Source organism: Aureobasidium namibiae (genome assembly GCF_000721765.1).
Source record: "Aureobasidium namibiae CBS 147.97 unplaced genomic scaffold scaffold_16, whole genome shotgun sequence".
NCBI classification, from domain to species: Eukaryota; Fungi; Ascomycota; class Dothideomycetes; order Dothideales; family Saccotheciaceae; genus Aureobasidium; species Aureobasidium namibiae.
This window is the reverse complement of record NW_013581193.1, coordinates 176,421-200,798: the sequence shown is the minus strand read 5'-3', so window position 1 is coordinate 200,798 and position 24,378 is coordinate 176,421. Positions and strand designations below refer to the sequence as shown.

The following is a 24,378-nucleotide window of genomic DNA, read 5'->3' as shown; positions in this document are numbered from 1 at the left end:
GTCAGGCTTCTATTCAAGTCAATGTCATGGCGATTGCTGGGTGGGTGTCGAGTCGAAGTGTCAGTCCGTGTCAACGTCAACGTCATGGCCCATCACATGCAAGCGCAACCCGTCGTCTCGGCTTTTCATCGCATCCGTTCCGCGTCCATCACCACGACATTCGTCTTTCAATCACTTCTCACTAGGGCCAACACCAGCCGACATGGGTAACGACGGTGGCAGTATCCCAACCCGACGCGAACTGGTCAAGGAGGCCGCCCGCGACCCGACCACCACCGAGATCAAGCAATCGCAACACGAACGACAAGAATATGCCTGGTCTACCGATCCCATCACTCGCAAGCCTCTCGCCCCGCCCATCGTCTCCGATTCCAATGGCAAGCTGTTCAACAAAGAGTCTATAATCGAATATCTACTGCCCTCCGACCACGCCACAATCACAAAGGCCGACGCCGACTCAGTACTCCAAGGCTCCGTCAAGAGTCTGAAAGACGTTGTCGAGATCAAGTTTGACATCGACACCAACGCCAACAAGGACTCCAAGAACCCCTTCAAGTGCCCCGTTACTGGTGAGCGTCTAGGTCCTGGCCAAAAGGCCGTCTACCTCGTTCCCTGCGGTCACGCCTTCTCTGCCACCGCCATCAAGGAGGTTTCAGGAGAGCGCTGCGTCACTTGCGACCACGAGTACGCCTCCAACGACATCATCCCAATCTCGCCCACCACACCTGAAGACATCGCTCGTCTGAGTCTTCGCGTCAAGACTCTGAAAGAAAAAGGTCTCGCCCATTCTCTCAAGAAAGCCGCAAAGGAATCAAAGAAGCGCAAGAAGCGTGACCAAGTCGACGAGGTTCCACCTCTGGTCCAAATCATCGATCAGAAAGAAGCCAACAACATCAACAATTCTTCAACCGCTGCACTGACAGCAAAGGTCCTTCAAGAGCAAGAAGCGAAGAAGCGAAGGATGCACAACGACAACCTCAAGACACTATTCTCATCCAGAGATCAGAGCAAGCCGATAGGCAAGAGTGCCGACTTCATGACAAGAGGCTATGACATCCCCGCTGGCGCAAAGAGGTGAAAACTTCCTGACTTTTGCCTTGTCGCTGCCACAATCCATTCCAACAACCCCACTATCTGTCTCCAGCTTGCCTTGGTCTGTCTATCCGATAGTACCGGCCGAATCTCGCAATCTACGACGCTTATCACCATTGACATGCTAGTCTTCTACAAGACGCGTATTACGCAAGCCGGCTTGAACGAGGGCCCTTATCTCGATTCTCTACAGAGTGTGCTATCATTACCTCCGCTACAAGCTATGCAACAACTTCATTTGTAGCACTTTGGGATTTCCACGGCGGAGGGCAGTCTCGTCGCCCGTGCACTCCTTTATAGAATGCTGGTCCGGTATCTCTCGATACGAACACAGCGTCAGTTTGTTTCGTACTCTGTAGTCATCTAGAGAGATAGCAAGATACGAACAAGACCTTCAATTTGATAGCGAGCATCAATTGCTCATAGCCATGTCATGAGAACTTAGAAGACCTGAACACAGTGCAAATGGAAAAGTGCTTTCGATTGATAAATGAATTTGGGTATATTTGAATATTTTTCTTAACAAACACCTTCTTTGCGCCTTCGGATATCTTGCCTTCCCCTCTGATATATACAAACAACAAACTTATCTTCTCTTTCTCCAAACGTAAGGCCTCTTGCAAGCAAGAGCTTCTTACAACTTCTGTCTCTCCATACCCTTCCAGCCGTGAGCCTCGGCAATCATCTCAGCAGCTCTCTCGCCAATAGCCAACACAGTCAACATGGGGTTGATAGTAGGCATCTCAGGGAAAACACCCGCATCAGCAATTCTGACTCCCTTGAGTCCCTTGACCTTCAACTCGTGATCCACAACCGCCTTATCATCCTTGCTCACATCACCCATCTTGGTGGTGCCAGCGGGGTGGTAAACCGTGTGTGCTGCTCTGCGTCCATACTCTGACAACTGCTCATCAGTGGTGACGGCAGGGCCGGGAGCGACTTCGCGCTTGATCCAGTCGCTGAAGGGGGCTTGTGTGGCGATCTTTCTGGCGGCTTTGAAGCCGGCGACGATGGTGGCGGCGTCGTAGCCTTCTGGGTCGGTGAAGTAGCGGAAGTCGAGGGCGGGCTTGACGGTTGGGTCGGCGGAGGTGAGGTAGAGGCGGCCGCGGGAGCGGGGGCGGGGGATGTTGGGGGTCATGCAGAAGGCGTCGATGGGGGTGTCGTAGCCGAGACTGTTGCGGTTCGGATTAGCTGGTTTGCTTTGAGGTGAGGTGTGGAAGGGGCGTGTCTTACCGAGAAGTGTTCAAGCAGAAGGGAATCTGGTAGCAGTGCATCATGATATCTGCAATGTCGCCATCTCCGTTGTTTGCATCGGGAGCCTCGCGGCGGAGGAAAATGCCAGCGTCAGAGTCCATGGTGGTCTGGTTGATGGGGACGGGCTTGTTCAACTCCCACATGATGATGGTCTCGGGGTGATCGAGCAAGTTCTCACCAACACCAGGCAAGTCCTTGACAACGGGGATGTTGAGCTCCTCGAGTTGCTGCTTGGGACCGAGACCAGACAGAAGCATCAGACGGGGAGTGTCGACGGCACCGGCACAGAGAATGGTCTCGGCCTTTGCGTTGAGAGTGTACTTGGAGCCATCTTGGAGGGCAACGTTGATACCGGTGACCTTGTCGCCCTTGACGTTGACCTTGCTGACCCAAGCGTTGGTGAGGACGGTCAGGTTAGGTCTCTTCTCGTCGCCACGGAGGATGGGGTGGATGTAAGCAACCGAAGCACTGCTTCTGTGGCCGTTGTCAGGGTTGTATGAAACGGAGAAGAAACCAACACCCTGAGTCAAGGCACCCTTGGACTTGATCTCCTTGTTGAAATCGTGAATGACAGGGATGTCCATGGCAGTCGAGCACGAGTCAATCCAGTCCAAGCAGAGCTGGTTGCGGTGTCTCTCGTGAACGGGCTGGACCGAGTTTCTGATGTTGTCCAGAACACGCATGAACGTCTTGAAGCTCCATCCCTTGCAACCTTGAGCCTCCCAACGCTTGCAGTCGTACTCGAAGGGGCGGAAGGAGATAAGGGTGTTGTGAGAAGAGCAGCCTCCGAGGACCTTTGCACGAGAGTGGCGGATGTGGGAGTTGCCCATGGGCTGCTCGGTAGTGCCATAGTCGTAATCGAGTTCACCACCGAGGAGGTTCAACCAGTCCTTGAGCAGAAGGACTCTGTTGTCCATAAAGTCCGAGGGACCGGCTTCGATCAAGAGAACCTTCTTGTTCGGAAGGTAATCTGAAAGACGGCTTGCAATTACACATCCTGCAGTGCCTCCGCCAACGATAACGAAGTCAAAGTGGTTCTCGGGGTTCGAAGGCAAGTGTGTGGTGGTCATGATGGGCAAGCAGTGTCCTCCAATGAGTGTAGGACAGAAGAAGAGGAGATAAAGGGAAAAAAGAAGAAAGCCCAAACACGGGTCTCGGCGGGACGACCTATATACAAGGGAAAAAGCTTTGGTGCGGGCAAGCTCCTGCAACCGTCCAGTGGGATCTGTAGCAAGCAAGCTGCTCGGTTTGATCGAGTACCGTCCTATCAGTATCGAAACTCTAAGCGGCCCACCAAACTACCCAAGTCGTCGGCGGCGCCTCTCTCGCCAATTAATCTCTGAATCCTTGATCAACGGGCAGGCACGCTCGATTCATGCGTTAGTCGAAAGGTTCACGGTTCACCAAGGTGCTTGCTTGCGCGTCTGAAGTTTTTCGTTACGGACTGCTCCAAAAGACGCGCCCGCCCTAGGCCCAGATCAGGGCTGACTCTTGCAGTGTCGATCGGCTGGCCTTCCAGAGTTGTTGGAGAACCAAGAGGAGGGGTCACCAGGGGTCGTATTTTTTGCTACCAGAAAAGGTGTGGAATCCCCTACTACTTATCAGCTCTGATAAACGAGTCAAGCTATCAGTTGCTTGCTCGTGGGGGAGTGGTTGGCATGAGCTGTTCCATGCATCCGTAGAGTAAGCCGGCCGATTGTGGCGTGTCCTCGATGGTGTGCTCGAGCATTTAGGACGCTGATGCTATCGCGATGGTGATTGTTGTCAACCGAGCTAGAGAATTTACGTACGAGCTCTGGCCGCTGGCTTGGCCGAGCATTGGAACGTCTCAGCGCCCTCCCCGCTCCTCGCACGTCAATCGCTTTCGAAAAAGTAGTCTGTGCCTTATCAGCAAGGCGTCGGCGATATTTTTATCGCCTCTAGCAAACATCTGGGATCCCATCGCGTGCAACAAAGACCTCTCACTCACCCGCTGTATCCGGACAACCTTGAGACAAACAAAAAATCATCCAGAACGAATATCATGACTTATCCTCTCCGCCAACTGTACTACGATGGCAAGCGCCAGAACGCAACCTCACACTCGACTTTCCAAACAGTGGATCCAGCTACTGCAAAGCCCGTAGGAGAGATCCAAATCGCTTCCCATGCCGACATTGACAAAGCTATTGCATCTGCCCAATCAGCTTTCCAGTCATGGTCCACCACTCCTGCAATCGAAAGATCTCGTATCCTACTAAAGGCCGTGGCTCTTCTCCGGGAACGCAATGATGAGATTGCAAAGGTCGAGACACACGACACCGGCAAGCCTTTCTCGGAAACCAGCACTGTGGATGTTGTCACTGGTGCCGATGTGCTCGAGTATTATGCCAACATGGTTGCTTCAGGCGGTCTGAACGGCGAAACCACTCGAATTCGTCCAGATGCATGGGTGTATACTACCAAGAACGCTCTGGGAGTCTGTGCAGGTATCGGTGCATGGAACTACCCTATCCAAATCGCTCTCTGGAAGTCTGCGCCTTGTCTGGCAGCAGGAAACTGTATGGTTTACAAGCCTTCAGAATTCACTCCTCTCCACGCACAGATTCTGGCTGAGATCTACACTGAGGCCGGTGTACCCGCCGGTGTCTTCAACGTCGTCCAAGGAGCCGGAGACGTCGGCGCATACCTGACTGCTCACCCCAAGATCGCAAAAGTCAGCTTCACAGGTCAAGTCAGCACCGGCATGAAGGTCGCCGGCTCGGCAGCTGGTAACATGAAATACGTGACCATGGAACTCGGCGGCAAATCACCTTTAATCGTCCTTCCCGACTGCCCAGTCGAAAACGCCGTCGACGGCGCCATGATGGCAAACTTCTTCTCCACCGGCCAAGTCTGCACAAACGGCACTCGCGTCTTCGTACCCAGAAAGATGGTCCCGGCATTCGAAAAGCGCCTCATCCAAAAGATGGAGTACGTCCGCGCAGGAGATGTCATGGATCCAAACACAAACTTTGGCCCTCTAGTCAGCAAAGTCCACTACCAAAAAGTTCTCGATTACATCCGTCATGGTGTAAATGAAGACAAAGCCAAACTCATCTACGGCGGTTTCGACAAACCATCCTTCGCGGGAGCAAGTTCAGATGGCTTCTGGGTCAAGCCCACAATCTTCACAAACTGCACTGACGACATGCGCATCGTCAAGGAAGAAATCTTTGGCCCTGTGATGTCAATCCTGCCCTACGATACCGTGGAAGAGGTTGTAAAGCGTGCTAACGATACACCTATGGGATTGGCTGCTGGTGTGTTCTCCAACGATATCAACGCCGCTCACAAGATTGTTGCTCAATTGCAAGCTGGCATTACTTGGGTGAACACCTGGGGTGAGAGTCCTGCTGAGATGCCCGTGGGTGGTTGGAAACTCAGTGGTGTGGGTGTGGAGAATGGCCGCAAGGGACTCGAGGCCTGGGTTAAGAATAAGAGCACTCTGGTTGAGATGGGTGGTGTTGTCGGTACTGTCTTTGCCAAGTTGTAAATTTCATGTTCTTGAGGTCAAAGACACATGTATATCTGTTCTATGTAAATACCAATTCTAGTCACGTTTGTTAGCATATTAGTTTCTGAGCTCTGCTTAGGGCGAGTTTTCAAGCGCTATGGTTGTCATGGGAAGAGCTTAATCATAACATCCTATGCATCCACCTGCAAACAAAGGAGTCATGTAGCATGGTAGGCTAGTATTGATTCAAGATTGAACACTGCCTGGGTCGATGTTTAGAATGTTCTCTTGAGAGAGCTCTAGGGCAGTCCTGAGCATGGAGCACAGTATAGACTAAATCGAACGTATGGTGCCATAAAAGAATATATATGTAAGGAAAGTACAATCTGACCTCCTCCGAGCAACATCACTCGGGCGATGCTCTTGGAGAAACTGAAACAATGCGGGCGCGCTCACGTTGAGGCTCCTGCTCATAAAATACCACCGTATTGACCTTCTCAATCTCCTTCTTACCCAGTCGAATCAACTCCATATTCTCAGGAAGGGGTTTATGGGACCTACGGCTGTGTTGGTCATGCAGCGAGAGTTAATCAGAGCTTGATAGGACTTACATAAGGTACTTGACCTTCATCTCCCTAGCTTTGAAGCGAAAGTCCTCGGGAGTTCGATCCTCGAGTGCCGGATTGTCCCTTGCGTCGTCAATCCTCTTGAGGTGGGCAAACGATATGCCGTGGTCTCTGATTAATCTGACCAGAGCTCCCACCTGTTCGTCGGTCCACGGCTTGCGTCCCCTTTGTGGTTTGTAAGTACTTGCTTGGTTTAGCCTGGTGATGGTAGATGCAATCTTGTAAGAGTTGACATCATCATCAGCAGTTGCTTGATAAGGCACAACAAGCTGACCAGGGTTCTGGCGCTGTCGCTTGTTTGGAGTGTCAAGCTCAGAGGCGATGTGACGACGCTCCGGCTGGGTGCTTTCTGCTTGGGCTGGAGCTCGGTAGGGTACAGTCGAAGATCTTGGCGGAAGTCTGCGGCCAGGAAGATTGCGCTGGTCCTGCTGATAACCCTCGTCTTCACTCGGGTCTTCCACTTCGCCACTCAAAACGGGATCTATCTCCATCTCCTGCGTGTCCGGTAGTCGCCGCTGAGAAGCAGACTGAGACTCGAGCATGTCGTCAGAAATTCTCACGCCATTAGGTTGAGGGTCGATGAATCGTCGCTTTTGACGTTCTTGTTCATCGCGTGCGTTTGCTATCGCCAGCTTTCCAGTCAGTCTTGGACGATCTTGTGTTAAGGCAGCGGACGATGCTACAGCTTCGGTGACTTGAGCATCATTTCGTGCTATTCCTGGTTCCTTGCGTGCAGTAGCGGATGTTGGAGCACTGGTAGATGTGCCTGGACGACCTCTGAACAAGACGGAAGGTCTGGCTGGTATCTTTGTGCTATTGGAAGATTAGTCTAGATACATGCTCTGCATAAGATGTTCTTACCTCGATGTTGGCACAGGCGGAGTGTTATTGCTCATGGCTGCAGTACTGCTTTCGATGCTCGACAGTGGTTCTCGGTCCTCTTGGTCCTCATCAACGTATGCATCTGGGTTGTCGAGACGTTGCCTGATTTCGTCCTCCAAGGCACCGACTATTTCATCGATTCCACCCAGCTTCCTAATGCTGTCGTCAATCTCCGAAAGCCGCAAGTTGGACCATTTTAACAGGTGCTTCTGAAACTGCTCACGAGGGAATCGCTCCTGCAGTCTGATCAAGCCGGAATCTAAGCTTGCCAATGTATCAACAAAGGGGTTGTCGATACCACTGAACAGCAGCCTTCTGATCTCTTCAGTACGTTGAATAATTTTTTCGGCATATTTGTCGGTCTCCAAGGCATGGGGATCAAGATGTTCCCATCCTTTGGCATGACGACTGTGAGACAAAGCGGTCTGGAGACTCAGCATGGCTCCCATTTCCTCTTCGTAATCATCAGCGTCTGCATCGAAATTAAGCATCGTACTCTGAATCATTCCTGCAGCGGTATCTTGGGTTGGGTTCGCGTTATTAAGCATAATGACAAGAAGTTGAGTCCTGAGTTCCAGAGCAAATTCAAATGTCTCTGAGACAAGAGTGCTGTAGCCAGTCTGCGGCTTAGCTCCAGGTCTTGTGAACCCGCGTACAAAAGGCGAAGCAAAGTCTTGGTCTGCAGTTACCAAGGCATCTGCCAAATCTCCATCATCGGCTTGAGTAATGGCGATGTGCACAAAGACAGCCAAGTTGGCCTTGTGAATAACATCATCTGGTCTCCAAGCTCGGGAAGCCTTGGGCAATGGTTGTGTGCTTCTTTTCCTCAACAAGGCTCGGAGGATGGTGTCAAGCTTGAGGTATTCTCCCGCAAGAGTAAATGTGGTCTGTGTCTGTGCCAGTGACGCCCGGCAACCATCAGCTTTCTGTCGCTGTCTCGATTCGGGATCTTGCGATTGGCGAATGAGAGACTCGAGCTCATCTGGCTGGCCGGTGCGTGTTTTGAAGCAACCTAGGAGTTTTCTAGCTTGTGCATTGAGCTCTTCTAGGTTGCTCTCCATCTCGTCGGGATCGAGCTGTTGGAGTTCGGTTTGAGAGAAGGTATCATCGATGGGGGCAGAGTGAAAATCTGAGATTTCTTCCTCCTCCTCATCGATGTCTGCCGATTGGCGGCCTTCACTGGCATTGTCATCATCTTCGTTTTCACTCTGATACTCAACTAGAGGCTCAAGCGCTACATCATGTGTCAGTCCATATCACCAGATGCAAGCAGTAACAACGCATTCATAATGCCTTCGATGGACAGTGAAGGACGCAAGATTGGTGTATGCGGACTTAACTTACGTTGTTGAGCTTGCGGCGCGCTGCTCGCTGCACCGCCATCGACCCTTCTGACCTGGCGGGTTGTTGGCTGCGGCTCAACATTAGGCTCACGACTTTGACTCCTCGTACGCGCCATCTTGGGCGACTCAAATCGATGGTCTTTGATTGTGCGAATGTGATGATCGGTGTGAGTGAGGACAACACAAGGCAGCGGCGCGCGCGACACGACGCGATTTACCCCATCGCGTGCCACGTGACTCTCCGCATCTTGAGCTCTCTTTTCATCTACTTATCATCACGACTACAGTATCAAGTGTGGTGTTGAGATCGATTTGAACAGGACTTTAGAAGCACTGGTATACAAAATTGTTGGTAGGAAATGATTTCTCCATATGACAGACACGAAGTAGGAAGGAAGGACCGCTGGATCTTATCTAATCGGTTCTAACCCTAACACTTCAAAAACGATAATTCCAAAAAAAGGTTGGTTGGGGTTAGGGTTAGGTTTTGGCATGGGGTTACGGGGATGACCCTGACCTTTTCCGTCCTATTCCACATTGCGGCCTTTGACTTGTGCTGTGCCCAACTCCAGTGTCATTTTCAAGAACTTGCCATGTCACAAAATACTCTGTGACATCGAAGCTAGCAGACAGGCGTTCCCTTATGATGTACACAGAGCTGCAATGGTTGGACATGCAGCACGAAGCTGTGAGCATCAAAGCTTAGTAGGACTGAGAAGCACTTGACACAGGACACGCGACAAGGCCCCTCGACAAAGCCAAAGGCGTAGGTAGGACATGCATCACGTAGATCAAACCTCCCAAAGACGCTCTTACAAGGCCTGATTGTAGAAACAGGCATGCAACACACGTGTTCCACCTGACTTCAAGGTTCCCAGCAGTTTGCCAGGAGGCAAGACAATTACGAAGCTTGCTTGGCACTGTAGAAAGGAGGCGCTCAGAATATATCGTTGTTGTCCCTGAAAAACAGTTGTTGCGCCTCAACTCACCCTTTTCCCCTTCTGCTTGATTGTTTTCCGTTCTTCTACTTCACCGTCTTCCACATTTTCTTCTCTTGACGTTTGTATACCAAACTTTATCGGGCGACGTTTCGGACTCGAGCATTGAGATTCGGAGCAAACTTGCGCTAGAGCTGTCTCCGTCAGCAGTCCACCGATATCCATTCTAGGACGCATACACAGTCCGGACATCCTGATCGACATTCGCCAATATGAGAGTGCGATCGCCCCCCTCGACTCTCTTGCTACTGCTTCTACCCGCTCTTGTCTCTGCGGCAGCCATTGAGCCAAAGGCGGAAGATGGAGTACTCGCGGCCAAGGCACCAGCAGCTGGCGGCGTCGTGAAGGATTATACCGCTATCACCACATCGAACTCGCGTGCACCAACGGGAAAGCCTGTTGTTGGTACGAAAGACGCTCCTGTCGACGGTCTGGATGGAAAACCGCATGCAGGACCATTTGTCGACATCACCCCCGAGGACAAGAAGAAGCCCGCCGCCGTCGCAGAGGATCTGGTGAAGCCTCTCCCTACATCTCTCTCAAAGTTGAAGGGAAGCGATGCAACAGACTTTGGTGCTATTCCAGAGAAGAATGACGGAGTTATGGATGATGTGAACCGTCTGGCGCCGAAGGAGGGTACCACTGGCACTGAAGGAGGCGTCACCGAAAGGAACAAGAAAGACAAGGCAGTACAAGGTCAAACTGGCGAGAAGGCTGAGAAGAAGCCAGAGACACCAAAGGAAGCACCTCCGCTTCCTCATAGCGAGGAGGAGCGCATGGGCAAGGATTCGCCAGAAAAGGCCAAAGATGCGACCAGTCCCGTCGGGAAACCAAAGGGTGCTCAGGGACTTGAGGTATGACTCTCTTGCATCAGAAACTCTCAGACACAACTAACCACAGCTCAACAGAAACCGGCCGACCTCCCCGATGCGCCTCACGAGAACTCACCCACTACGCCCAAGAAAGTCACAGAATTGGAATCTGAAAAGAAGGACACATTTGCACATGTAGCGCCTGTGGACACCGGATCTTCCGGGACATTGAGCCATACCGTGGGCTCTACTCTGAAAGACACACTCCCCTACACCGAAGGGAAACAACCCGCAGCAATCCCTGGGGACGGAACAGAAGGCATCATTCAGCCTTTCCATTCCTTCGTTCTCGCATTCACCATGATCATCTTCTCCGAAATTGGCGACAAGACTTTCCTGGTCGCCGCACTCATGGCCATGCGTCACCCTCAGCTCGTCGTTTTCTCTGGCGCCTTCTCCGCTTTGATTACTATGACTATTCTCTCCGCCGTTCTTGGCCACGCGGTACCGACTCTTCTCCCTAAGCATCTCACTGCATGGCTCGCAGCTGGCCTCTTCCTCATCTTCGGTGGTAAGCTGCTGCGCGAGGGTCTCGAGATGGACAAGGATGCTGGTGTTGGAGAAGAGATGCAAGAGGTTGAAGCTGAATTGGAAGAGAAGGAACATCTCGCACGCAAGGAAGGCCGCAGACGATCATCAGTTTCGCCATACGTTCTCGAGGCTGGACGTGGCAGAAGATCTGGCTCGCGTCACAAGTTCCCTGCACGCGCACAATCTCCTTCATCGGATGACTCGAGATCCCCCTCTCCATCTGGTCGTGGAGCAAAGGCTTCTGTCAGCAACGCACTTGGTGGACTCAACAACCTTCTGGGTCTTCTTCTTTCGCCTGCATGGGTGCAGACTTTTGTCATGACGTTCCTCGGTGAATGGGGTGACCGATCTCAGATTGCTACCATTGCTATGGCTGCTGGACAAGACTACTGGTGGGTGACAGGTGGTGCCATTGCAGGACACATGATCTGCACTGGTATCGCTGTCATCGGAGGACGCGCTCTTGCTGGTAAAGTGAGCTTGAGGGTTGGTAAGTACATTTCGACTCTTATAATATTGATACAAAGCTAACACATGACAGTCACCCTTGGTGGAGCAATTGCCTTCCTGGTCTTTGGAGTCATCTACTTTTTCGAGGCTTTGTACGACTAGATGACGTACATATCAATTGAGATTTCGTTAAAAGAGGTTTTGGTGGTAACATTTGCTGGTCTGCATAGCATCAAAAGGATATGGGTACGCGGAGGGTTTCTTCGTGTAAAAGGGGAAAAGCGATATACAATACACTTAATGAACGCCATCTCTTATTCGAAGAAATCAATCCTTGGACCGAATATTGTGCCGGTAAAGAGCATCACACGAGACATTACCGAGTTCGATGATGATGGTTCGTGGAGTTTTTGGTGGAAATGGACCTGCGGAAGCCTCGACCTCGGCCACTCGGTAACAGGGCGTGGGAGATAATCCCGAACGCCGCGCATTGTCTTACACGACTCATGGTCTTCTCATTGTTCTTGAGAGCCTTGCTGACCGAACCCAGCGCGAGACACAGGCGATTCCACCGAGTCCGAGAGCATGAGAAACTCCAATGGTCTACGTGTGGTGTGTCTGTGATGCATAAATCACGCGTGGATTGTAGTGGTTGCTTATCTTCTGCTCGAGTGAGACTCGTCAGTAAGCAAACATGCTGCGATGGATAACAGCATATATCCCCAGGGTCTCTTTCGGCCCCGCAGCGGTCTAGTGGGGGACACGGACTTTGTTTAATTATGTGAGCAACCAACTGCGAGACAAGTCGAACCATTATTCTGCTTGGTTCTCTCTCTCCCCTTTTCTGATCATCTACCTGTCCTTCTCTCACAAAACTCATTCCGATCTCTCCGGCCAGATTTGACCTTGTCACACCGAACTCAGCGACACAAAGCTTCCAATCGCAGCTTCCTTACGGCTCAACAATTTGTTCCAGCCCTCGCTGTCGTGTGCCCCTCGTACGGATCACCCGGAATGACCGACCGACCCCCGCCGCTCAAGCGCCGACGAGTGTCGAGCTCGGCCGAAGACATGCAACACAGCATCGTCGACCCGGGTACCATCAAGATCAACGTCAGCGGAGCCTACATAATCGACAATGGCGAAGCTCAATCCCCCGCCAGCGACAGTGGAGTCGAGGAACAAGGCTATGAGCATGACCGCCGCGACATCCGCCTGCCAAACCACACTTCGGTCGTCAGCCACGTTGCCGCAGACATTGGTGGCTCCCTTGCCAAAGTCGTCTACTTCTCGCGCGAGCCCGGTGCGAAAGAGCCGGGAGGTCGTTTACACTTCTTGCGCTTCGAGACTGAGAAGATCGATACGTGTATTGAGTTTATGCGCGAGTTGCAGAAGAAGCAAAAGAGAGCCAATGGCGGCAAGCAATCGGAGCTCTGCGTCATGGCTACCGGTGGTGGTGCTTTCAAGTACTACGATCGCATAAAGGAAAGACTCGGTGTTGATGTTATGAGAGAGGATGAGATGGAGTGTTTGATCCAAGGTCTGGATTTCTTCATCACCGAGATTCCGAATGAGGTATTTACCTACCACGACGAGGATCAGGATAACCTTATACACTACACCGATGCACCCGCCGACGTGTACCCATATCTACTTGTCAACATTGGCAGTGGTGTGAGTATGATCAAGGTCGAAGGACCTTCCAGATTCCAGCGTATCGGCGGAACATCACTCGGTGGTGGTACCCTCTGGGGTCTACTTTCCCTGCTCACCGGAGCACGCACATTCGACGATATGCTAGCAATGGCAGACGCAGGCGACAACTCGACCGTAGACTTGCTAGTCGGTGACATTTACGGCCAAGGAATGGGCTACGACAAGATTGGCTTAAGCGAAAGAACCATTGCCAGTTCATTCGGCAAAGTCTTCAAGCGCAAAAGAGAGGCAGAGCAAAACGCTGAGGATGGACAACTACAACACGAAGATGGTCCAGAGAGATACGACACAGCAACGCCGGAAGGTGCCGCCAAACAGCAATCAGATCGCAAGTTCGATATTGGCGAGGGCCGCATGTTTGCACCTCAAGACATTTCACGGAGTCTGCTGTACGCAGTCAGGTTAGTTTTCCCTTGGCCAACACCCTCCAACTCGCAATCCACTAACCTTTTATGCAATAGTAACAACATCGGTCAAATCGCCTACCTTCAGTCCGAAAAACACAATCTCAAGCATATATACTTTGGCGGCAGCTTCATCCGTGGCCACCGTCAAACAATTCACACTTTGTCTTTTGCCATCAAATTCTGGAGCAAAGGCAACAAACAAGCATATTTCCTGCGTCACGAGGGATATCTCGGTGCAGTAGGTGCATTCTTGAAGAGACAACCCAGGAACTTTGGCCGTAGGGCCAGTGTTCATGATGAGGAATGATGAGCCTTTTCCCTCTCCTTCTTCTCTTCTTGCACTTCTCTTTTCCTATAACCATCACAATCGCTAGATGCTAGATCTCTTCTTTGAGAAACATGGCATACATATGGCATAGATTCATAACACAATAGACGGCCGAGATATTATTTCTACTTTCCACCTTGTCAGACTCTGTTTGCATCGTTCTCTACCTGGACACCAACTAACGTTGACCCGATGTTTCCAGCCTTCTCACAACAACTCACAGGCCGTGTTAAAGCCATCAGAATGCACAGTTCTCTTCAGACGGCAGCAAGGTCCACAGAGAGCTGATTGTATCACGATTCTCGATCGATGCTCCCCAACCCACCAAAGAATTTGACTAGCTATAAACTGCACAAAGGTCTGAAACAGGGCAGTACCCATCGAGAAGCAATAAATTCTCCTGTCTCCTTGGGTGCAACTCACATCTGGAAGATATTGTGCCTTTCGATAGCGAGTACGTTGATGAATTGTCAGCGGGAGATTACTCTGCACACGGGCAGGAGCTTGAGCTTGACAAAAAACCAAAAGACGAGTGGTTACCAGCACGACAACATCCAAAACAATTGCAACTGATGTTCGACCTGATCTATACAAAAAGACAAAAACGAATGTCGCAGCCGTGAATCGAACACGGGGCTCGTGCATGGCAAGCACGAATTTTACCACTAAACCACTGCGACTTGAGATGAAGCATTTTTCGTCGACAGTGATTAACAATCTGCCACAGAGTCAACCGGACGTTTCGAAATTTGCGGCCCAGTTCCATCTCATCAACGCCTCTACTTCTCAACCTCGACCATTAATCCATCACCCTTGACCCTTCCATCCACAAATCCTCCCCACACGAAAATACACCCACCATCGATTTCCTTGACCTTTGTCGCTGCAAAGTCTTCCCTGCCTCCAATACCCCTGCCGTTCTGACCTTCCTGTACCATGACGCCTTCAGCAGTAAAGTAACGCACTTCTGCCCAGTCGTAAGTCGCGTTCTTCTTGCTTATGGCGTTGCGGGCGCGGTCTTTGAGGGAGGCGGCTGTAGTTGAGGAAGAGGGGAGTTGGAGGGTTGAGAGGGCAGAGGGGAGAACGTGGAGGAGGTAGTTGCGGCCTTGGCCTGTGGTTATTGGAAGGAGGGATGTTGAAGATGGTTGTGGTGATTTAGTCTCCGTCTTCGGGGATGGTGTGGTTGACCAGGGACTCAATGCTGTGGGTCCTATGCTACGGGATGTGCTGTATGAGGGCGCAGAAAAGGAGAGGTCGAGGTAGTAGGTTGAGGCTTCTGAGACGAGGTAGAGACGGTTGTTGTGGAGGGCTATGCTGGCGTTTGTGGAGGAAGTGGTAGTTGAGGGTGAGGGAAGTTGGGACCAGGTTCTTGACGCGATGTCGAAGGTCCAGAGTTCTGAGTTTGTACTATGGCTGTGCGTCAGTATTCCGTGCTGTTCTAAGTGAAGTTAGGTCTGCATGCTGCTCCGTGTGCGGCGGCATACCCTCATCTAAACATGCGATGGATTCCTGCGTACAGACAATCCGGGATGGGACGAAGGACTTACCTCTCGCTCTCCCCGCAAACTCCCCCATACAAAACAAAAGTACCATAAGTACTCGGACTCAACGGCTCAGGCACCATCTTCGCCGGATCAGGAGGTAGCTGCGGAGCCACATTCTCATCCGTCCTCTGATGCTCGGGTTGAGGCTGCACACTGGCAGTAGCAGCCGCCCACACCCTAGCCTTAGGTACATCTCCTACAGCAGCATTCAAACCAGACCATGAGTTTGTGTCTGTGTCAAACACCCATACTTTGCCTTTCTCCTCCAGAGGTCCGTTGGCGTTTGAGCCGCCAAAGACGTAGATTTGGTCGTCGATCACTGCGGTGCTGTGACCGTATCTTGCGGGTGGCGAGGAAGATGTTGATTCAAGGCATTTGTAATCAGTGCTTTCGATGCCAGAGGAAGGGAGGATGATTATGTGCATGGCATTATCTGCGAGCTGGTGGTTTTGTCAGCCATTTGGTTCACTGATATTTCGAGGAGGAAATTCACTTGATCACCATCGGTCTTTCCTCCGAATACGTATGCTCTTCCCTTCACTTCAGACACACTGTGGTGTACTCGTGGCAGATTCACATCGGTGATGGGTCTGATGGTTGCTTTGAGTGGTAGAGTTGGGTCGTATATGCCTTTTGCTAGTGCGAGGCCACCCTCGATCACATGCTCAACTGTATACAGAACACCTGCTGCTTCTGCCATTATTTTGATTTCTGTCACTTCGAGATTGTATTGGAAAGTATGATGAAGGACACAAGAAAGGGATGTTTATTCAAGTGTCAAGGAACACGCGTATGATGTAATAGTGGGGGAGCTTCATTTGATGTTTGAGCAACAACCAGGAGCTCACAGACAGCAAGAGATTCACTGTCAGACCTAGCCACACGACCAACTACAAGCTAAAAAACTCACAACAAGGACAAAAAGACATGCTCTGCACACTATACATGATAGAGAGAAAGACAAAAAGGATATGCCCACTCACGGAATCGAACCATGGATCTTGTCATATCACGTTTTTACAACGTTTACGAGTGACACGCCGTACCACTTGGCCTATTTGGGATTAGCGGGAGTCTCATAAAGGAGGAACGGGAAGAGGAGCTCACCAAGCGGGCGGATTTATGGCAGAATTCCATTTTGTCAAATCATAACTGACATCCAAGGCTTCACTCACCCAACCACACTTTGCCCACCGTGTGATGTTCTTCCAATTGCGAACGAATCCATACGCATGCGTTGGGCTGAAGAGCAAGGATTTCACGGACATCAGAATGATCATGAGGTACGACAGAAGGAAAAAGCAGTTGGGAAGACTTTTTGGTCAGAGAAAAGTCAACGGAAGGCAAACGACGGCTCGCCCGAAGCCGAGACACTCTTTGCTGCTCAACCACCACTGAAGCAGCAACATTTATTTGCCTGCCATGTTCGAAAGACAATACAGCGCATCGCAAAGTGATGAACAATGCTCACGAGCCTTCTCATGGATTGTCTATACTAGGTAGGTGATTTCTGCTTGCTTTCTTCTGCTCACCCAAAAGCAAACGCCCAATGTGGGTCATAGGAATACACAACAACTTCACGTTGGAAGGTCTGTTTATGAGTACTTGAGCTCCAGTGAATGCCACCATGCTCAACATGAATGTCTTCCTGTATAGCTGTTTGTACAAAATCTAGTATGCGATAATATCCAACCCATGCATGCTGATATTGCTATCAGCCGCGCATGAAGCAAGGACTCGACTTCACACCTGTGCCGCAGACCCACCATCCATATCAAATACGACCCAGCCATCAGCGCCATCGGCTCACACACCCATTCATTCTCACAGTTCAGTCAAAGCCTTCCCCCCGTAACAACAGCAATGATCTTGAACATTTGGCAATCCCTACTTGTGCTGGCAATACACGGCATGATAGGCTTGGTATACCTGATGTGGGCTGCCATTCTCATCGTCACCTGGGCATTCATCGTGGACCCCATTGTCTGCTTGATTGTCAACTTTGTCGCGTCTCTGCTTGGTTTCGCCGACGAGGTGCCAAAGACATTGTGGTGTTGGCGGTGCTTTGAGCCACTGCCATGGAGCAACAACTTCAAGAGGCAGGGGAGAGAGATGTATAAAGAAACAGGTGGTTGTAGGGATAGGAGAAGAGATGAGTTCGAAGGATGAGCCATTGGCAAGAGAATGAAAGGTCATATCTACTGCTCTTTTGCAGAAACGCGATGTTGGGATAATGATACCTCAGTCGACAAGTGCGGCTCTTGTAACATGTCCTTCATATTCACAACTGCGCATAGTTATATTGTATCATGGGGGAAAGACAAGGAGTAACAAGAATATTGCAAAATGCTGTTGGACTTTTTATATGTTCTACAACCTCGAAAATCAAAACAAGACTTGGTGAAGAGAGACCTGACTTCCCACTGTCCCCTTTATCAGCCTGTTTTTTTTTTTCTCAATGCAAAGAAAAACAGAGCGCTTGTGCTGGTATCGGAAAGCCGCCATCATGACCAAAGAAAAGAGAGACAAAGGAAAGACCACAGATTCGTAGAAAGAGAAAAGCACATCTCCATATGCACTTTCAGGACCAAGAGTGAACAGAAGCTCAGCGAAACTGCAGCCTCCTCACCGGCGAAGCCTCCCTATCAGCCGCATACTGTCCACTAGCCGCAGGCTCAAGTCCCAACTGCTGACCCTGCTGATACGGATTATTCCACTCTAGCGCAGAGTTGTACGAGTGCTGGGGAGTAGGAGGCGGAGCACCATTGTAATAGTGATGATGCTGCGCACTAGCATTCTCAGCCGCCTTGTCGCGGAAGACGCTGAATGCAAAGTTGGAGCCGGCAATGGTGACGAAGATGAGCAGGACTGTGAAGATCTGTAACGCGCATCAGTCAGCAAGACTCAACTAGCAGAGTTCGGAAAGGGCAACTCACCATAGCTTTGTAGGAAATGGGTTCGATGAAACTATTAAAGATCTCGGCAAACGCATGCGCACTGATTCTCGCACGACCAACATTATGCGGGTTTTGGTTCATGCACTGCTCCCAATTGTTGCATGCATTTTCCAAGATAGGAGGGCGAATCGCTGGATCGCAGTGGTTGTTGTTGTAATCTCTCGCGCAAGCTGCCATTTGAGATAGCACTTCAGCAACAGCGATGCTCGTCTTTTTGTCCACGTCGCCGCGGATGGTGGCCCAGAAACTGTAAAGGATGTACATTATGCTGCCGATGAGGAACATGTTGAGAAGCAGTTGGGCGTAGAAGGAGAGAACGTGGGGTAGTGTTGGATGTGCGGTGATGAATTCGAACAGAGTCACAGTCCAGTGTTTGCTAGGTGGAGTCTGCTGTTGCTCCTGCTGTTGTAATGGTGGCTGTTGTTGTTGTCGAAGATCTTGAGGTGGTGCGGCTATGTCCAGGCTCTTATCCTGCTTGCCGCTGACCTTGCGTGATTTTGTGACTTGGATTGGCCTTTGTTCTGTCTCAGAGTCCGAGACGCTGTCTCTTCGGGCAACCAAGGCTTTTTGTTCCTTGCTCCTTTTCCTCATGATCTTGCGTTCGGCTCCATGTGCATAGTCGTCTTTTGAACGTGGTGAAGAAGCCATACTGTCCTTGATACCCTTCCACCAGCTCTGACGGCGTGATGGAGACTCCCTCTCCTTCTCTTTCTTGCTACCAGCAGTGAATACTGGCTTGCTCATGGTGTCCAGACTGGAGAACTTTGACCTTAAACTCATATCGGGGGTAGCGTCACTGTCGACGTCGTTGCGCTCAGGTGATTTGGGTGTCTCGCCGCCAGAAGAAGCAAAGTCGTCAACGTCCAGTTTCCTCGGAGTAGAGAACAAAGGGTTGTTTCTCATAGATGGCGGCAGAGCAGGCAGAGGTTTAGGCGACGAAAAGAAATGTGGCTGAGAAGCGGGTTCGCGAAGGCTGGGAAAGACCGACTTGTTAGGTGATCCAAATACTGCGTAGCTGCCTGTCAGGGAACCCGATTAGCTACTTTTGAAGTGGACCTTTGGTATGATCACACGTGAGCATCAGGGGACGTACGCTTCCTGTCGTTGATGCTGCCGCCGTTGTTGCGCTGGGAGTTGCGGCCTACTTGTGCAAAGGGTGATCGTTCGTCTAGAGGTCCAGTGCCATTCTCGTACTGGAAGTCCATGGGCGTTGCATGCATACGGTTCGCCATGTTTGCTTGTTGATGATGCAGGAGGCAGGATCGAGTGGAGTCCAAGAACGTTACGATTTACAAACAAAGCTTGTTGACATGGCAAGCCGTTCGTTCGACACTTTACACCAACGCGAGCTGAAATCTGGGGCTGCAAGACAACGCGTTGTCACCCTGACTTTTGTCATTCTAGATCCATCTGCCGACACCGGCCATGATCTTTCACTCACGACCAAGCTCTCACACGTACGACATGGCACTGCACAGAGACACAAAGGCAATCTTGAGGATAAGTAAATTAGAAACTGAACTGCGTAAAGAGGTTTCGTTCACAACAAGGAGAAAAGAGAAAAACTAGACATCCATGTCTTGCCATTTGAGGCCCCTTGTTTTTTTTTTGGCTCCCAATAACTCCTGCAAAATTGGTATCTCTTTTGCGCATCCATTCGCTAACAGTATAAACAGAAAATAACATAACCTCGCTCACTCGAAACGAAGATTAGTACGAAAGAATAGAACGGTGTAAACTCTTGAAGAGTCGTTCCTCAGAACATGCCTGCCTCATTGAGGACCGGCGAGCCAACAGCATCAAAGCGAGCGTTGCTCGCTGCTGTTTGTGTCGTATGAGTAGTGTGTGTTGTGTCGAAGCTCTGCTTGGTACGGAGTGGTTGATGGTAAATGCTCACTGCTTCGGCAGAAGGCTTGCGCGAGCCCATGGGCTCCTGCGATCCAAATGATGGCACAATAGAACGCATGGGCGGAGAAGTGAAACCGTTCATTGGTGGCGATGAAACACTGTCGGGAGTCTTCTCTCTGTCGGACGACCCCTCTCTGCCAAATCCAAACAGCTTACGACGGCGAGAGACCACTGCTGCTTGTTCGACAGCATAGACTTCATCCATTCCATTCTTGAGCGATGCTCCAGGAGGCAAATCGACAGTATCGATGTTGGATGTGGACGACACAAGCGTGGGCTCCGAGATGTCGAATTTGTTAATGGTCTTCTTCCGTAGCGTCTCTCCTCTAGGCTTTCCAAGAGGGATGGAAGGCATGACTGCAGGTGCCTGCTTTGAGAAAGGCGTTCTCGATCCTGACGAAGCGGTGCCGAGGGGAGGAGACATGATCGAGTTAAAGCTTCCAGGTGATTGAGAAGGCGAAGGACCCATGGGTGGCCTTGCGCTGGGGTGCAGACCTGCAGCTCTACTATTGCTTCTCAGGCGGCCTCTGCCTTCGGTCGATGGTGATCTGTATGAATTGATCTCGGGGGAAGGTCGCTGTCCAGGAATTGCAGGTGCGTCTTCAGCACCACCTACTGCCATGCCAACCTCACCACGGTTACGACTGCGTGAACGTGCTCGAGAAGCGTTAGAGCCCGATCGATTGCGCGACCTTTCTCTCGCCTGTTGAGGAGGTGTACGACCAATCTCGCTGTCTGCTTGTGGCTTAGCACTGGGCATCACAGATCCAGGACCAAGAGGCCACTGTGCACCACCAACGTTCGTCGATTGAGATATCTTGTCCTCGTAGCTTGGATTGCGTTCGATGGGATGTGCACCCGAGAGACCCAAACCGAGCCTCGATCCATTGGTTTGTCTCAGATTCATGGTCTCCTGACTGGGTCTAGCTTTGAGCATACCGAAAGCCTTGAGAGCGCCGCTTGCGCTAGGACCTGGGCTCGGTCCGCGGCTCTCGCTTTCGACAATGCTCTTCATCTTCTCTTGGATGGCCCTTCTCCGAGCCTCCAATTCGTTGGCAAATGCCTCGCGTTCTGCTTGGGTGGCGGTGCTAGTATCGCGAGTATGCTGTGGGTGCCATGAAGCACTTTCGACATTGTCGTCGGACGTCGATGGCCGTGAGCCGTTGGTTTTGAGAGGTAGAGGAGTGAGTCCTTGACCTTGAGAAGCGGCTGTTGTCGAGTTGGTCGTGACACGCGAGGGGATCTCTCCGTAATAGTTATCAAGCTCGTCGATGTTCCAGGCACTTGAATTGCCAGATAGGCGGCGATCCGAGTAGTTGTAAGTGTTACGACTGATTGTAGAGGCACGATCGGCATATATAGCATTGGGAGGGTAGATGGAAGATCCGTCACTCCTGTTTCGCAAATGCTGGCTGATCATACCTCCGAGGCCTTCGTGCACGCCAATCGTAGGGGAATCAGTGTCTTCACGTTCATCAGCGCCAGCTTGAGCAAATGCGACGTTGATGGAAGGCTCGGGGAAGGGGAAGCCTCTACGTTCTTCCTCTTCTTCTTCTTCCTCCTCCTCGTCCTCCTCGGTGATGAAGTCATCGCGGAGAGCAGGATGTTGCGAGGCGGGCGGCTGATTGTTAGCTCCGTAGCGGCTAGCTGAGGAAGCTGGGCGTGAGTAATCAGGTCTCTCCTCGACCTCATCTTCGTCATCACTGTCACCAAAGAACGTGCGGTTGTTGTCGATGATGTCGTTGTGTCGTTGTTGTTGTTGGGGGAAATGTTGATTGTCGAATGTTGCAGCTGCCGCTTGTTCTGGAGAATCTCCGTGAGCAACACGATTGTTCATAGCAGCACGCTGGAAAACAGCAAGAGCAGCATTGACTGGTGGTTCGGGAGCAGAAGCGGTAGGAATAGCTCCTGGCCTCGAGGAGATAGAGCGAGAACGCGATCGCTGAGAGTTGCGAGAGAAATTGTTCTGTCTGGCCGAGTCGAATCGTGCTAGACGAGAGTCTGGCGGAGTGTGCTCTGCTGAAGCTTGTCGAGAGGTAGCGCCTTCCCTTGACATTAATTTGCTGAGAGGTGGTTGCTCTGCAGGAACCTGCTTGGGTGTCTCGGCTTGACTGACTGGTGACAATTTGATCGGAGTGTCGACCGGAGACTCACTCTTAGGCTGACCCATCTGCATCTGTCGCTTGAGATACTGCTGCTCGTCGAACTGCTGAGCAGGCTTGTTGAACATGCCCAGAGCAGTCGCCTTTCCGTGGTCATTGCGCTCGAGAGCCGAGTGCAAGACTTGGTACTCCTCAGTTTCAGGAATGACGGGACTGATAGGAGATTGTGGATAGCTCGAGACTGTTGGGCTGGATGTGCTCGAGGCCACCTTTGCGACCAGTGTGTTGAGCGGAGCCATGCCGCTTCTGAGCTGAGGACTTGTTGTTGTGTTGTGCAGAGCATATGGCTTGTACGCACGTCGATCCTGCAGATTTCCAATACTTCTAGAGTGGTTAAGTGCAGATGGAAGCGTGGGAGCACGTTGTCGCTGGTTGATAGAATTGAGGCGTGACATGGTCGAAGCTTGTTGATCCTGGATGTGCTGATTGAGACCTTGCTCGTACAAACGACGTTTGGTCATTGATCGTTCCAGTCCGGGTACAGTAGGATTTGGTGATGTTTTGGGTACGGTTGCTGGAGTTGAGATGGCAGTGCCAATAGATTGTGATGCGACCGAAGTTGCTGTTGATGAGGAAGGATCTTGAGAGGGAACCGAGTTTGTTGTCGAATCGCTGTTGCGCTTGAGGAAGGAGAAGCCAGTTTCAGTACCGGACAGACCAAGTCCCTTGGGAAGATCATCTGATGCACGGCGTTCAGGATCAGTGTCAGGAGATTGTAGAGCACTGTCACTATCCCAATCGGCGCCCATAGCGAGCAACCTCTCCCTTTCTTGCTGTCTGTACTTCTGGAAAGCCGACATGTTCATATCATCATCGTATAGCATTTTTCCTCCCATGGCACGTTCGCTGTTTCCTCCTATGCTTTTTGCGGAACCTGTGGCAATCTTGTAGACCTTCTGACGACCACCGAATAACACATTGCCTTCTCCAGGGCGAGAGCGGGTCATGACGCTGCCATCCGGGTTGGAGTTATTGTCAGTTCCATAGCCCTCTTCGGACGCAAATGAACCAGTTCGGTCGAGGGTAAATGGTGGGCGGATGGAGCTGTTGATGGACTCAACCTCGGCAATGTCATTGAGGTTCTTGTTCGAGAAACCAAAGTCGAGCAGGCGAGAGTTGCGTTGAGGCTGGAGGACACTATCATCTGAAGCCTTTCCGAGCAACGAGTGCGGGTCGTCTTGCTCTCTGAGCATGCTGAATCTGGTCGAGAGGTTGGGCATAATAAGACTGGTGCGGAAGTCGTCAATCGACGGCAAGGCAGATCCTAGATCGAGCTGTGGCTTCTCTTCGACAATGTCTTTCTTGTTCTTCTTCCATTTCTTGTTGCTTGTTGTGGGCGGTAACAGCGGACTTGAGGCCGCATCGCCGTTCTTTTTGCTGAGGAATCGGTGCATGTTGATTGTGTTCCAGTGGGATTAGAGTGTCAGAGTGACGAGCGGCGGAGTTGGAAGTGAATCTTCGAGTGTCGAATGGTGCTCTCACACCATGGAGCGGTCTAACCGGAAGTCAGGTGGTGCAATGCATGCAAAGGCAAACGGAGGGCGATTGAATGAATAAACCAGCCGGTGGCTCAGATGCAGTCGGCCTCGCAGACGCAAACGCGCAAATGGCGCAGTGATCGAAGAGGCAGGTGGCCGTCGAGGGACAATGTAGGTGTGTATGCGTTTGGTGGGGTTCTTGGTAGACAGGTGCTAAGGAATGTTGACAGGAGATTGGCGACGGCCGAAGGGTCGAGTGAGTTGCAAAAAATGAGTGAGTGCCGGTCGGGCGATGCGACGGATGGCAAGTGAACGAAAGGGCAAACCGAAAGAAAGATGGTCGTCGAGTCTGACT

At 51.2% G+C, this 24,378-nt stretch overlaps 9 protein-coding genes across 9 annotated transcripts; 4 read left to right on the top strand and 5 right to left on the bottom strand.

Annotated features, from left to right (window-relative positions):
* Positions 1–202: 202 nt before the first annotated feature.
* M436DRAFT_53405 (DUF602-domain-containing protein) lies at positions 203–1,078 on the top strand (the record flags this gene model as incomplete). Its single annotated transcript, XM_013569070.1, has 1 exon — positions 203–1,078. The coding sequence occupies one exon, from the start codon at positions 203–205 to the stop codon at positions 1,076–1,078; it is 876 nt and encodes a 291-aa protein (XP_013424524.1).
* Positions 1,079–1,726: 648 nt separating this feature from the next.
* On the bottom strand, positions 1,727–3,416 carry M436DRAFT_53586 (alcohol oxidase; the record flags this gene model as incomplete). Its single annotated transcript, XM_013569103.1, has 2 exons — positions 1,727–2,264; positions 2,326–3,416. 2 exons carry the CDS (start codon positions 3,414–3,416, stop codon positions 1,727–1,729), a joined length of 1,629 nt encoding a protein of 542 aa, XP_013424557.1.
* A 953-nt stretch (positions 3,417–4,369) lies between these two features.
* Positions 4,370–5,860, top strand: M436DRAFT_75229 (aldehyde dehydrogenase; the record flags this gene model as incomplete). The annotated part of the gene is made up of 1 exon (XM_013569234.1): positions 4,370–5,860. One exon carries the CDS (start codon positions 4,370–4,372, stop codon positions 5,858–5,860), a length of 1,491 nt encoding a protein of 496 aa, XP_013424688.1.
* A 367-nt stretch (positions 5,861–6,227) lies between these two features.
* On the bottom strand, positions 6,228–8,788 carry M436DRAFT_53593 (uncharacterized protein; the record flags this gene model as incomplete). The annotated part of the gene is made up of 4 exons (XM_013569104.1): positions 6,228–6,378; positions 6,433–7,260; positions 7,309–8,563; positions 8,707–8,788. 4 exons carry the CDS (start codon positions 8,786–8,788, stop codon positions 6,228–6,230), a joined length of 2,316 nt encoding a protein of 771 aa, XP_013424558.1.
* Positions 8,789–10,074: 1,286 nt separating this feature from the next.
* Positions 10,075–11,679, top strand: M436DRAFT_31977 (UPF0016-domain-containing protein; the record flags this gene model as incomplete). The annotated part of the gene is made up of 3 exons (XM_013569046.1): positions 10,075–10,486; positions 10,571–11,563; positions 11,615–11,679. Coding segments are annotated over 3 exons (1,470 nt in total), but the record flags the coding sequence as incomplete, so codon positions are not given.
* Positions 11,680–12,537: 858 nt separating this feature from the next.
* Positions 12,538–13,953, top strand: M436DRAFT_53753 (pantothenate kinase 4; the record flags this gene model as incomplete). The annotated part of the gene is made up of 2 exons (XM_013569135.1): positions 12,538–13,640; positions 13,701–13,953. The coding sequence occupies 2 exons, from the start codon at positions 12,538–12,540 to the stop codon at positions 13,951–13,953; spliced, it is 1,356 nt and encodes a 451-aa protein (XP_013424589.1).
* Positions 13,954–14,753: 800 nt separating this feature from the next.
* Positions 14,754–16,218, bottom strand: M436DRAFT_84478 (galactose oxidase; the record flags this gene model as incomplete). The annotated part of the gene is made up of 3 exons (XM_013569233.1): positions 14,754–15,381; positions 15,522–15,958; positions 16,012–16,218. The coding sequence occupies 3 exons, from the start codon at positions 16,216–16,218 to the stop codon at positions 14,754–14,756; spliced, it is 1,272 nt and encodes a 423-aa protein (XP_013424687.1).
* A 1,905-nt stretch (positions 16,219–18,123) lies between these two features.
* M436DRAFT_66298 (uncharacterized protein) lies at positions 18,124–19,707 on the bottom strand (the record flags this gene model as incomplete). Its single annotated transcript, XM_013569181.1, has 3 exons — positions 18,124–18,396; positions 18,455–19,494; positions 19,569–19,707. 3 exons carry the CDS (start codon positions 19,705–19,707, stop codon positions 18,124–18,126), a joined length of 1,452 nt encoding a protein of 483 aa, XP_013424635.1.
* Positions 19,708–20,231: 524 nt separating this feature from the next.
* M436DRAFT_84476 (uncharacterized protein) lies at positions 20,232–23,939 on the bottom strand (the record flags this gene model as incomplete). The annotated part of the gene is made up of 1 exon (XM_013569232.1): positions 20,232–23,939. The coding sequence occupies one exon, from the start codon at positions 23,937–23,939 to the stop codon at positions 20,232–20,234; it is 3,708 nt and encodes a 1,235-aa protein (XP_013424686.1).
* Between the last annotated feature and the right edge of the window lie 439 nt (positions 23,940–24,378).